The sequence below is a fragment of the Halyomorpha halys genome, unplaced genomic scaffold (assembly GCF_000696795.3).
Source record: "Halyomorpha halys isolate HHAL.00 unplaced genomic scaffold, Hhal_1.1 Scaffold223.1, whole genome shotgun sequence".
In the NCBI taxonomy this organism is placed as follows: domain Eukaryota; kingdom Metazoa; phylum Arthropoda; class Insecta; order Hemiptera; family Pentatomidae; genus Halyomorpha; species Halyomorpha halys.
In genome coordinates, this window is record NW_027115445.1 from 512,465 (window position 1) to 524,715 (window position 12,251).

Consider the following 12,251-nt stretch of genomic DNA (forward strand, 5'->3'; position numbering starts at 1 on the left):
AGTTGGGCTATTTAGCTCCACCGAAACGTTGGTAGGAAAGGAGAATAGAGAGTAACTTGCCCTGGGCCTGAAGACTAAAGGAGCCCTTTTTCTCCAGGGTCGATATTTTTTCTTCTAAATACTTTTTTATATTCAAAAACTACTATGAGTAAACATATTTATACAATGAAAAGAGGATGAAACAAAAACTTGGAGAGTCTAGGAAACCTATGTATCCCCCATTCCTCCTTTGCGTCATTAACAGTGCTGGTTCGAATCAGGTCAGGACGGGTTGAAATTTATTTCGTGGTGGACCCACTACACTATAGCTAAAACAGGTTGGTTACCTACAGGATAACCGCCCCGCCTACCAGAAATTGGCAAGTAGCGATAAAACAATAAATAAAGGTACGTGGTGCTGTTTTCTAGGCAGATCAATACTATAAATGAAGGGGTAAATTTCATTCAAAACTTCGTTTTCACCAAAAGTTTTTCGCGGTTTCTTGGAATTTTCCCATTCAAATATTAAAGTTTTATGTAAATTGAGCTGGCGTTGGAGAAGTGCCTTTGGAAGTCCAACTTTTTTTCTTTCCTCCCAATTCCATGTCAATTTTTTCAGTTGTTTTCCAGCATTAATGAAACTTTGTAAATCACTTTTTACCTATTTTTCAAACCGAAATGAGGGAGATATACAACAGGTCTGCTACTCACGCAATTTTTTTATTTTATTTTGTGGTTTCCACAGGGTTTATTCATTACGTGTCTATCTAATTAGTCATTTATGTGAATACAACGATTTATTCTAGTTCATATTTCTCTATATATCATTTTTACTAATATGAATATAATTAGGTGCATGGAGTATAATGTTGAGGATAAGCTGCCAGGAAAAATTTAAGCCAAAAAGATGGGACTTAATTGACAAGTTGAAGGAGGAGTCAATTGTTGAGCTATTCAAACCTTTCGCTTTAATTTCTTTATAAATTTTCATTGTTGATGAACTAACTTACTGATTATGATATTTACTACAGTTTATATTTAATTAATGTTTTCAATTAAATGAACGGTTTCACAGATAATTACATAAACGTATGAAATTCCAATTTACCGCAATTGTAAACCACTGTAAACCTGGGCAAGGATAGCTCCGTTAACTCCCCTCTTTTTAGCTTTAATTTCCCTTTGAAGTAGGGTATGTCACCTCCCTATCGGAATGAATCGTAGTTGAACTAGTCTAATGGATCACGTGTAAACAAGGTTTTGAACCTATGTTTTGGATTGTTTGACGTTATTTTGTCGATTTCTTAATATTTAGATGGCTAAACATTATGGCTTTATTTAGAATTATATTGAGGTGCTTATATGGGCTAGAAAAGATTTGGTCTTTTGTAATCTTTAAGTTACGTGGTTCATTATCACAGAAAATTGATGTACTTCATCAAAGTGACAATTTTTTAGTTATCAATAAAGGTCATGATATAGTTATAAATAGTAATGACCCTCTTGTTGCTGTAAGTTTGAATTATTTGGTATATCAGGTTATTGCAATGTAGTTAAGAGTATTTGTTGAATGGGTATGACTAAGGGTTCCTCTGTTGTTTATTGTTTTATTCTTGCTACTTCAATGTGTACAATGTACATTTTTGCCGTAGTGATTTTAGTTCCTACTATTTTATTTCTTTCAACATACACTTAGCATTTTGTTTTTTTGCCCCCTTCAAAATTGTTGTAAATTAGCTTATGAAGTGAAGGATCCATTTTATTCAGATTGATTTTGCATTTAATATTGATACTCTTTTTATGTGTTGCTTTTTCCTTTAGCATTGCTATCTCCCTCATGTTCTTTCTATTTTACTAAAAATTATTCTAGCCCAATTATTAATGTAATCATTTTATATTATTGTTATAGTCCATTCTGATTGTCTTTTAACTCTCTAATGCTTAGATGTTTCTTTCTTACTGTCTTATTTTCCATCTTCATTATTTCCTTAATGTTTAAATTGAAGTTTTGTGTATCAATTTCTGCTTTAAATGAACCTTATCTCCTAAATATTGTACATTCAGGTAGATCTCAAAAACTTTTTTTTATTAATGAACATTCATGGAAGCCCTAAACTTTTTTTTATTAATGAACATTCATGGAAGCCCTAAACTTTTTTTTTTCTAAATCATGTTGCTTATAAATCATCTATTGTGTCTATTGGTTTAATTTGATACTTGAAAAGTAGCTGCACTTTAGAAGTACAGGTGTTCAATCATTAAAATTTTCTGGTCTCTATCATTCTGGATTTGGAATATGTTCAAATAATATTTGTGGTATTTATCAGCATGTTTTTGGTGTTGTAATTTCTTAAACTTTTATGTTTACCAACTTTTTCATAATTTTGTGTGGAACATTTATAATAAGTGGCATGAAAATGAAAATGAAAACCCCAAAAAAAGATGTAGTATAGCAATTAATTAGTTCATGTATTAATAAAATAAATCTCTTCATTGATTTAATTATAATTTTTTTTTATTTTGCCTTTAGGTTTTAATTAAAACAATATATACTGCTTGCATTCTTCTGCAACAGTTTACAATTATTATCTTAAGTGATTCGAATCATTATGAAATCTTAAGGAAAAAAAAAGTATACAATAACACTAAAACTCCACTATATACAATAGAAATCACCCAGACCTAAGTAACCATATAATTCACAATATTCAGGCATGAAATCAGGTTTAACAGAATCAAGAATTGGGAAAAGGAAAAAAAAAAACATGGTAAAAGTAGATAAGTGTCTGTTCCCTTATGAAGGGAGTGATTCATGCTGTTTGCTAACTGATCATGCTAATCGAGATGGTTAAAAGTTCTTACTTCATTTGTATAACTGTAGGAGTAATTCATTAAGAAGTAATTATCTTTACTAAGTATTCTTCACTTAGCAATAATTTTGAAAAAAAATATGCTGTCTAAAATGATAGTGATATCGTTTAAAATACAAACATTAAATTGCTTATTTTTATGGATTTATTATTTAGTAATTGTTATAGCAGTTTGGTTTTAAAATTTTGTCAGTGATCAATTCTTGTCATAATTTTAACTGTTTTTGTTATAAACAACTTGCATGTATGGTTTTACCTACCTCAGTTTTCTCATTTAAATTATAAATGGAGAACGTAGCTCATGTGGCCACCCCAATATCACTGATTTTAGAGCAAATAAATATCAAAACTATAAATTATTCATCACATCGGTGAAAATTATCTTGAGTTATCAAAGATTAATTGTGTAAAGCTATTTAATACATGCTTAAAGGATAAAGCATTTTTATATTTGTTGCAAAATATTTTATAAATATGATTGCAAATCTGGTTTTAAAAAGTTAGGTATTTTATATAATCATGTTTTTTTTATATAATACTATAATATTCTCATTTATTTCCAGGAATCTCTGCATTCTATTTTAAGTAAACTTTATCCATCATTAGTTAACCCCAAACTTCGACATTACTTTCATTTTGTCCATCGTCTCGACTTTGTGACCAGTGGAGTTTTATGTCTGGCTTTAAATAAAAAAGCAGCATCTGCTGCAGCACTATGTTTTGAAAACAGATCAGCGAAGAAATATTATATGGCTTTGGTTCGTGGTCATGTTTCTGGGGAGATTATTGACATTAAAGCTGCAATAGGTAAAATATTAACCAATGATCATGAATAAAGATTGAATATCGATTTAACAAGAGGATTGGTGTGCTAGGAGAATGCTCCAGTGAAAAGAATGGAAATCACAAAATGTGTGTGGAAGATGATGCTGAATGTTTGGCACCAAGGACTGCTTTCACTCGCTTGCTGGTTTTAGAAAGGGGTTTATTTGCTGCCTATCCTGCATCAAAGGTTCTATTGCGGCCAGTGACTGGAAGAAGGCATCAAATAAGGGTTCATTGCCACTACCTTGGCCACACAATTGTTGGTGACTATACTTATAGCTGTGGCAGAGATGTGAATCCTGATAGGACATTTCTTCATGCATTGAGGTTACTCCATTATACCATTTATTAAAATCAAATAGGTCAATTAAAAAGTTGATCTAGTTTTTTGTAATTTGTTGGTTTTGATTTTTAGTAAATAGAAATGAAAAAGGATTATCTGAAGTTATGTAGGTTGTTGTCTGATATTGATACATTTTAATGTCATTATAAGATCAGGTGCTGTTAAATGGAGGGAAACTGATTCAAACAATATCCCCCCCCCCCTACTATAATAACATAGCTACTTTGCGGTGTTAGGAATTATTTCAATTGAAAATAAAGTAAACTATAGATATCTGATCTACACAAGGACCTGAGGTTGGTGACTTGATTGAGTTTGTTTTACCTTTGAAGGAAGTGGATATTAACTGATAATTCACATTTATATCCCCAGAAATATTTTCATTATCTTTGAGAAAAAACTATTTTCAGTGTAATATGACCAGGTGAGTAGCAGTCTCTTCCTGAAAGCAAGATTTTCAATGAATTTTTTTGAGTTTATTTAGCATTTTTCCCTATATTTTAATTTTTCCAATGGTAGTTATTATTCATTTGTTTCCTCTGTTATATAGTTAAATAATTTTTTTTTGTGTCTTAAATGAGTTGTTTCAATTTATTTTGTAATGTAAGTAAATGCAAACCATTTGTTATCCAATAAGCATATTACGTGTTCCTTTCTAAATATTTTGCTCTTCTACACGGTTTATTAGATGGAGAAAAATGTTTTAGTACTTACTTAAGTCATTTGAAACTTACACTTTATTATAATATAGAGAATATGCTATTCATTAATTAAGTATTATTTTTAAACTTTGCTGACTCTGAAGCCTTTTCCCTTCTTTTCTTAAGGTGGCAATTTGAACAAAATGCTCCATTTGAATGTTTTCAAGAACAATGCATTTAGATAATCATTAGAATTATACTATACCAACTAGATATCCCAATAATCCTGTCAGATTGTTTTATCAATATCAATTTCCTTATATACAATATAATAATGGTGTGACATCACTTCATTTGGAAGGATTGTGCTATTGTGTACGGCCGGCCTCCTTTACTCTTTCTCCTTATAAATCAATTAAGTATCTCCCATGCTATTAACACCTTATAAGGAAATATTTATTGTTTATATTAATACTCCATTTTTAATATGATTGAAAATTGTTTTAAAAAATAATGGTTTCATTTGCTTAAGATTTTTTAAATTTATTTTATTTCTGTAAAAAATTATTTATAGTCAAAACAAAAACTTACCTCCACATTTACGCACTCCTTAAAACATAAATATTATAACAAAATAACTTGTTTTTGAAGATATATTCTTGGTTTTAGGCTTATATTACCCAACGCTGTTGAACCCTTGGATATTAGGACTGGAGATCCTTTTCAAAATATTGATAAAACACATGGCTGGATACCGGTTGAAAAAATTAACGACCTGCAGACTGCTTTTACCAAAATAGAAAATGATATTTCTTTAAATCTTTGAATTATAAAAATTGTATTACCTCGAGGAAGTGAATAATTCAGATAATACAAGGTACTTAATTTAATGATCAATATTGAGATATAAAATATTTGGTGCCATTCTTTGTTCTCGTGCAATATATTTTACAAACCTCGATAGCCTTTTTATTAATTGAACAGTGAAAAATTTATTCTTACATGCATTATGATATACCACACATATGAATTGAGAAATAAAAATCAGTAAAAATATAAGATTTTCAATTTACTTCGAGCTGAGGTAGTTTGATTATACTGTGGTAAAATTTAAATTACCATTTTATTGTATTATCTAGTAACACTACATTTGAATTTATTTGTATGTGGGTTGTGTATCTCTGCTAATTAAATGATTGTTTTGTACAATTTGTTCTTCATCTAAACCTATATAAATTATAAAAAAAATTAATTAATAGATGAGTAGACTGATAGTATTTATTCTCACTCTCCAATCTGATCTGCATGGAAATCACTACGTTGCCTTGTTGTTTGACAGTGTTGCATTACGTCAGGGAAAGGTCTCCAAATGTTTTAGCCTCAGAATCACACAGGCTCTCCAGCAAAATCCCTGGGGTTAAGATCTCAAGCTAGCCTGTCATAGCATCTTATACACATAATTAATTAGATTTATAGTGTTCAATTTTGTGTTTATCATTTATTATATTTCTTAATTACCTGTTAAATGAAAACATTACTTTATATTACATTATATCACTCAAAAAGATTGAGGTCAATCATTAGGACCATTTTACACCAACAATTGTTTTATTATGAAAATATATTACAACAATTATTCTTATGAAAGTTTTACATTATTTTAAGCATTATAACTTGATATAAAAATTTTGCTATCTTTTTTTATTGTTCTTTTTTAATTTTTTTTTTTGGGGGGGGAGCAGGATTTGGTCATTGGCCAGTAAATTAGAGCCAAAGTGTTACAGAGATGTTAAAAATAATGTAACACTTTTATAAGAATTATTGTTGTTATATAATTTTATAATAAAATAAAAGGTGGGTATAAAGTGGTCCTTATTATTGTCCTTAATCTTCTCGAGTTAAATATATTAATTAAAGTTGATCACACTAAAAAAAAATAACAAAAAAAAAAGTTGTTTACAATTGATAATAACATTAAATTATTTTGTTTAATGTAATTACATTGTAAATTTCACAATGTAATCAACACACAACTCAACAGGCGAGTCTGAATTTTGGAGAATCCTCCTCTTGTTTGTAATGGCCTCTTGTTGCTCCTTCATCTAGACTGATTTTTAAGAAAGCCAGAATAAAAAATTTCAGAAAATTGAAATGGGATTAGTAATATTTTTTTTCCTCATTTTTTACAATATTTTATGTTCTAGTCTTGTTTATGGGAAAGAGTAGATCACAAAATGTTTCACCTTTGCCGAAAGACTTGAAGTTTACATACTTTCAAATTTTTAATAACAATTTACTAGATAACAATCAAAGTATTTTATTCCATTCTCTTAAGATATATGTTTATTTCTTATGACATATATTCTTTAGACATATTTTTTGATTGAAATATATTTTTTATTTTCATGATAACTCGTCAAAGAACTTACAAAATTGTCTAAGTTTTATTAAGATAGGGGAGATTTAATTTATGAAGTATGGCACAATGTTAAAATTACAAACACTGTTTTAGGTCAATTGTTTATTTACAAAATAGCAAAATTATTGATAGAACTTAACATGAACCTATACCATAAAAGAGAAAAAGTAAGCAATAATTAGAAAATCTTCTTCAGAAATTGTGGTAGTGAACTACCTGTAAAACAAATCAAGCTGATTTTAGTATCTTTAGGGGTCCTTTCTAAAAAATAATTGGAAAAATACATTGTAGAAAATATCTCTAAATAAAGACAAGGGTGGTAATGAAATGTTAAGTAACAAGGGATACATGGATGTCACATATTTTTGTGAAATATGTTTTTGACAATAGATTTTCTTATTAAATTACAATTTTTAAAGTTTGAAATGAATCTGTAATTCATTTTTTAGAAGATTATCAATTTTTCAACTGTGTGAAACCCACTGTACAGCTAGTATGACATTACTCCTTTACCGCAGTCATACTGTTATCTTTCTCCTGGTTGCATTGTTTTTTCTGTTCATGGATTATTATTTCAAGTAAAGGATCATTTTGTAGAGAACAGTTCATCAAATTTGCTAATGGTTACTCATCTGTATTAGGAATATCTTTAAAATGGTGAATTAAAATGAATAATCTATGTCTGGAACATAGAATTTATTGTAGACCTAGACAAAATGGATTTGAAATATTTTAAAAATCTAAACAAATTTTTTGGATATAATTTATTTTATAATTAAAGAATTTTACTCAAACTTAGTTAAATAAATATTTCATGAAATAAAGCTTTTTCATAATCAATGATACTATTATAATGGGAACTGTCATATAGTTTACATCATGTGAGTTGTTATGACAGTTACTGCAGTGATTGTAAACTATCCTCATGTCATATAATGTAACTAATATTTGTAGATTTTAAATGTTGTTTTAGTAATTCAGTTAGAAAAAAGATAGAGATATTAAGTATAAAAAGGTACAATGACTTAAACTTGTTATAAACATTAAAAAAATAAATATATTTTTATGATATACAAAAAAATCGTAATGGATAGAACATAAAAAAAAATCATATATAATTAGAAAACCTTTAAATTACAGTTCAGATGACATAGGTTTATTTTTATTTGGTTAAATTTCTTAAAGTGCAATAATTTAACATAAAATTGAGAAAGTTCATCATGAGACATAATGCACATCAACTCAGAAGTTCAGAAATAAATTATTTAAAACTGGATTGAGGAAGGCTATTTTCATCATGATAAGAAGATACACTGGCATTAGATAGTGGAGGAGTTGAATATCTGCTAGATGTCACTAAATGTGTAGGAGGTTCAGCCACTACCATAGCACCTTCCAAGAGTTTTCCCAGTTTGGCCAAAAAAATTACATCAGATATTAATTTTTGAGCTATCGTTTGCTGTTTGCTCTCTAAATTTCGAAGGTCTCCTCCTACTGAAGAGCCAAAAGATTCCCAGCTGTCCATTAATTTGGTTTCTGTTGAATTGACCAATTTCTCAGCGGCTGCAATAAGTTGCATTTCAGTGCTCATCTCTGGTTGTTTTAAAACTTTAGATGGTGGGGGTCGAAAGTCAGTAGCCTGAAATATTTATGGCATGATTATCATTACAACCTATGCTGAAAATTTTATGAAGCTATTTATTTCAGAACTGTTCAAAAAGTACTTTGAGTTACTTAATATTTTTTTTATTTGATTGAAAGTCTGTATCATCACCTAAGAATGTTTTAAAGTGGGAATGATAATCTTTTACTTGATTTTTTAACTAATACTTGTAAATAAAAATCAGGGATCTATGTTGTGCCATCTCTAAAGTATTTCCTGTTTATAATAAAGTGACAAATTCTCAATGAGACAGTTTACATATTTAGAAAAAAAAACAGGCTTAGTGGTGGTAATATATCAAAATTACTCAAATTAGTTCTACATTTTCATGATTAATTTTGTTACTTTAAAACTTCTGAAACATTTCCACTTACTGAAGCACTGATATACTAGAAATAAATATTGTTTAAATACTAACAATGACAATTAAGAACATATCCAATCAGAAAGGGCTGCACTCAGGGAATGACTGTTTTCTACAGGCATTAATTTGAAAACTAAGCTTTTTTACTGTAATCAAAATAAAAATGTTCATGAAAGTTGAACACAACTTTAAACCAACTCTGCCTACTTTCTTCAGGTAAGTCATAATCCACAACATCAAACTGAACATTTTATAAATGAAATTTGAAGTTCTAATTTTTTCATGTTTTTACATATTTAGAAAGAAAATGGATTGGAACAACTACTCTTCACAGGTTAATAGAATTTATAGAACACATTTAACTGTTTACACTTCCTATGTATCTAAAAGGCTAAATACTCACAATGACTTCTTCCTTAAAATCCGTTGAGAAAGTTTCTTGAATTTGCGCCTCATGATCTCTCAAAAAATCTATATCATTGAAGTACCACAAGGAAGGTACATAAATATCTTCAGCTCTTACGCCGGACTTAACGCTGTCGTAAATTTTTTTTAGTTCTCTGCGGTAACATGTACGGATAGCATTAATTTTGCTTCGTACCAAAGCACGATCGGCATTTTGATCGATTTCCTTCATCTTCGCAACCAGTTTATCATAAGCCGCATCTTTCATGTTTCTGTTTCTGTATACTTCACTTTTTACTTTCCACAACTCTGGCAAATTGCGGTACATGTTAAAAAATTCTCGCCAAAACACTTTATTTTTGCTTGTAAAAGACATTTTTGCTTATCGCGAAGAATCTACCCAAACGAGTTTCTGTCAAACACTGCCATGTATGTTACAACAGTTGCGCAACACGTCAAAGCACCCCACCCCTAACGAATTGCACAACACCTCTACTTTGCGCAACAGTTCGATCGTTATATGTGGGACTGCTGTGATTCTTCGCTATGATGCAGGCCAAGCATAGCTCTAATCTCTGATTAATCTTATAAAAAGATAATATGTAATTTTTTTTTTTCCTTCACTGAAGGACAAGAAATAATTAAGTACAATGGACATGAGCTTGTAATTTCGTACTTGTTTTTCCATTACTTTATTTTTCATCCTGTCTCTGACATGGCTCGGACACCCCTTGAACGCGGGTGGTTTCACACCCCCTTGAATTTCTCATCACGAGGGTCGACTGTTAAGAGGCTGATATCTCTCACATAGGAGACTTGATGTAAATTAATATTGAATATTTACTGAATTATTATTTTATTATTGATTTATATCATTAAAACAAATTATTTATTATCCATTACGTGTTCTAATTAATATAAATTATTTATCTAAAGAAAAGGACTTGACTTCCGTTTTCATAACCATTTACTAGTAAAAAAAAATCAATTCGTTTACGTTTCAGATGCTTCTTCTTATCTAAAACATTTTAATAGTTTTTAAAAACAATATAATAGACAAGTTAGATGTTGACTTAAAAAATGCTTTAAAATATTATTCCACCAGTCAATACCACTAGCGGATTCAGCAGGAAAGGGCACCCCCTGGAAGGTATGAAAACAATTTTTTTATTACATATCCATAAAACTTGATATTATTATAATACCAATTACTGAAAATTAAATAAATTTTATTTCAAATTTAAAGTATATTTATTTAGATCAACATTTAACATTTGCATAATTGAGCTCTATGCAGAAAAACAATACTTATTTTACACAAGTTTTATTAATTTCAATAAATTATATCCTTGCAGATGAGTTAAAAAGTGCACGTCTGCCGTCATAAATCGTTCAGAATAAAATATGGCGGCCAATTGAATTGTTGAAAAAATTGAATTATTTTCAAAAAGAAAATACGATTTATTTTCTGTTACAAAATAATTTTTACCTATATTACTCTACAGATACATTAAATGTCTTTTGAATTTTAGTTTTTCCAATACACTAAGTTTTACATTCGGTGGTTAATTCGTTTAAAGTCAGTAACCAAACCAAAGAAATGATCAACCCTTTTTTTAAAGTAGTGTAAATTTCCCAACATTTGAGCCCTAATTCTGTACATTCAATAGTTCTGGAGAACAGCTTTTTAAAAACCAACATTTATTGTTGTTTTTAAGCAGGGAAAATCAACAATTTGTGAATATTTTTGGCAAATATCATGAAAACTGCTACTCTTGCGAAGATAATCATTAGAAACTTTGCATTATAGTGCATTTGACCATGCTTGAGTGCAACAGATATTGGTGCGTCTAATAGTCCCTGAGATTAATAATCAAATTAAATTCACAAATTCTTGATTTTTTGTCCTTGGAAAAAATGTTGTTTTTTGAAATATTGTCTGAACCAGATATCAATCCTTTCATTATAAATTCCATAACCACCCGAATCCACTAATTTCTAACCTTGCTTTCTCTTCCATTCCTGACAATCCTCCAAGGCGTCTGAAAAGAAGATGGCTTCGAGACCGTATGTATGAATGATATTTAGTATAGTGCTACCAATGAGTTGTTTCTCTAAAAGCCAGTGTCATACCATTATAAATTAACATCGATTTTAAAAGATAGATTTTGATGTGTATTTACATAAAAATACATCTAATATATGCCAATAAATATATTTTAAAAAAATTCTATAGCGAAATGAACTTTCGGTGACGTGTACCTGAAATAGTTCCATATCTGTTTTCCAAGTATGGTTTCAGTCCCTGTTGTATAAACTAAAAAATTGAATTATTTTCTAACAGAGAAAAGTAACCTTTCTATTGGAAAATAATTCAGTTGTTTATTCCGGTGAAGTTTCTGCATCGGCTCTTGGACTATAATGGTCCTGTTTATTACTTTACTGGTCCCACCGGGTTTGGAGTTCTACTCTCAGAAAATTGCTGGCGTCGCCCCTGGTTCAAATGTTGATATTATTTTGTAAAAAAAAAAAATAATTTATTTAATATAAATTATACTACTGTACTATTATTTTAATTGTCTAATAATTAACAATTATTATGATCCTTAATTTGCGAGGATTATAAACAAATACTTTACTGTGGTTGTTCATTTGTTTATAAGTGACATTGTCTTTTAATTTACAATATTAATGAAATAAAATGAACCACTTCAATTCATTTTTTTATGTATATTTATATAT

General features: G+C 29.3%; 2 protein-coding genes across 8 annotated transcripts in view; one reads left to right on the plus strand and one right to left on the minus strand.

Moving 5' to 3' along the window:
* sra (RRM_RCAN_like domain containing protein Sra) overlaps window positions 1-12,251 on the plus strand; it is a 35,344-nt gene that overhangs the window by 4,784 nt on the left and 18,309 nt on the right. Inside the window, exons 1-5 of one of the 7 annotated variants that reach the window (XR_010844837.1) lie at window positions 1,180-1,490; window positions 3,413-3,656; window positions 3,725-4,001; window positions 5,328-5,535; window positions 10,514-10,659. Coding sequence is in view for 1 of the 7 variants with exons in the window: in XM_014419185.3 (XP_014274671.1) it covers window positions 1,308-1,490; window positions 3,413-3,656; window positions 3,725-4,001; window positions 5,328-5,484 (861 nt within the window). In the remaining 6 variants the exon portion in view is untranslated. Of the gene's footprint in view, window positions 1-1,179; window positions 1,491-3,412; window positions 3,657-3,724; window positions 4,002-4,085; window positions 4,442-5,327; window positions 5,868-10,513; window positions 10,660-12,251 lie in introns of those variants that run through there. The other 6 variants (XR_010844836.1, XM_014419185.3, XM_014419188.2 and 3 more) reach the window with 6 other exon arrangements.
* On the minus strand, window positions 8,218-9,983 carry LOC106679827 (uncharacterized). The gene is made up of 2 exons (XM_014419186.3): window positions 9,508-9,983; window positions 8,218-8,716 (listed from the first exon to the last, which is right to left on the minus strand). Exons 1-2 carry the CDS (start codon window positions 9,883-9,885, stop codon window positions 8,339-8,341), a joined length of 756 nt encoding a protein of 251 aa, XP_014274672.1. The 5' UTR covers window positions 9,886-9,983; the 3' UTR covers window positions 8,218-8,338.

Bases quoted from the DNA above. Each gene is read 5' to 3' on its own strand.
- LOC106679827 (XM_014419186.3), bottom strand. From the start codon at position 9,885: ATGTCTTTTACAAGCAAAAATAAAGTGTTTTGGCGAGAATTTTTTAAC. The intron at 8,717-9,507 runs GTGAGTATTTAG...TAAATATTTCAG, and splicing joins ATTTTAAGGAAGAAGTCATT to GCTACTGACTTTCGACCCCC.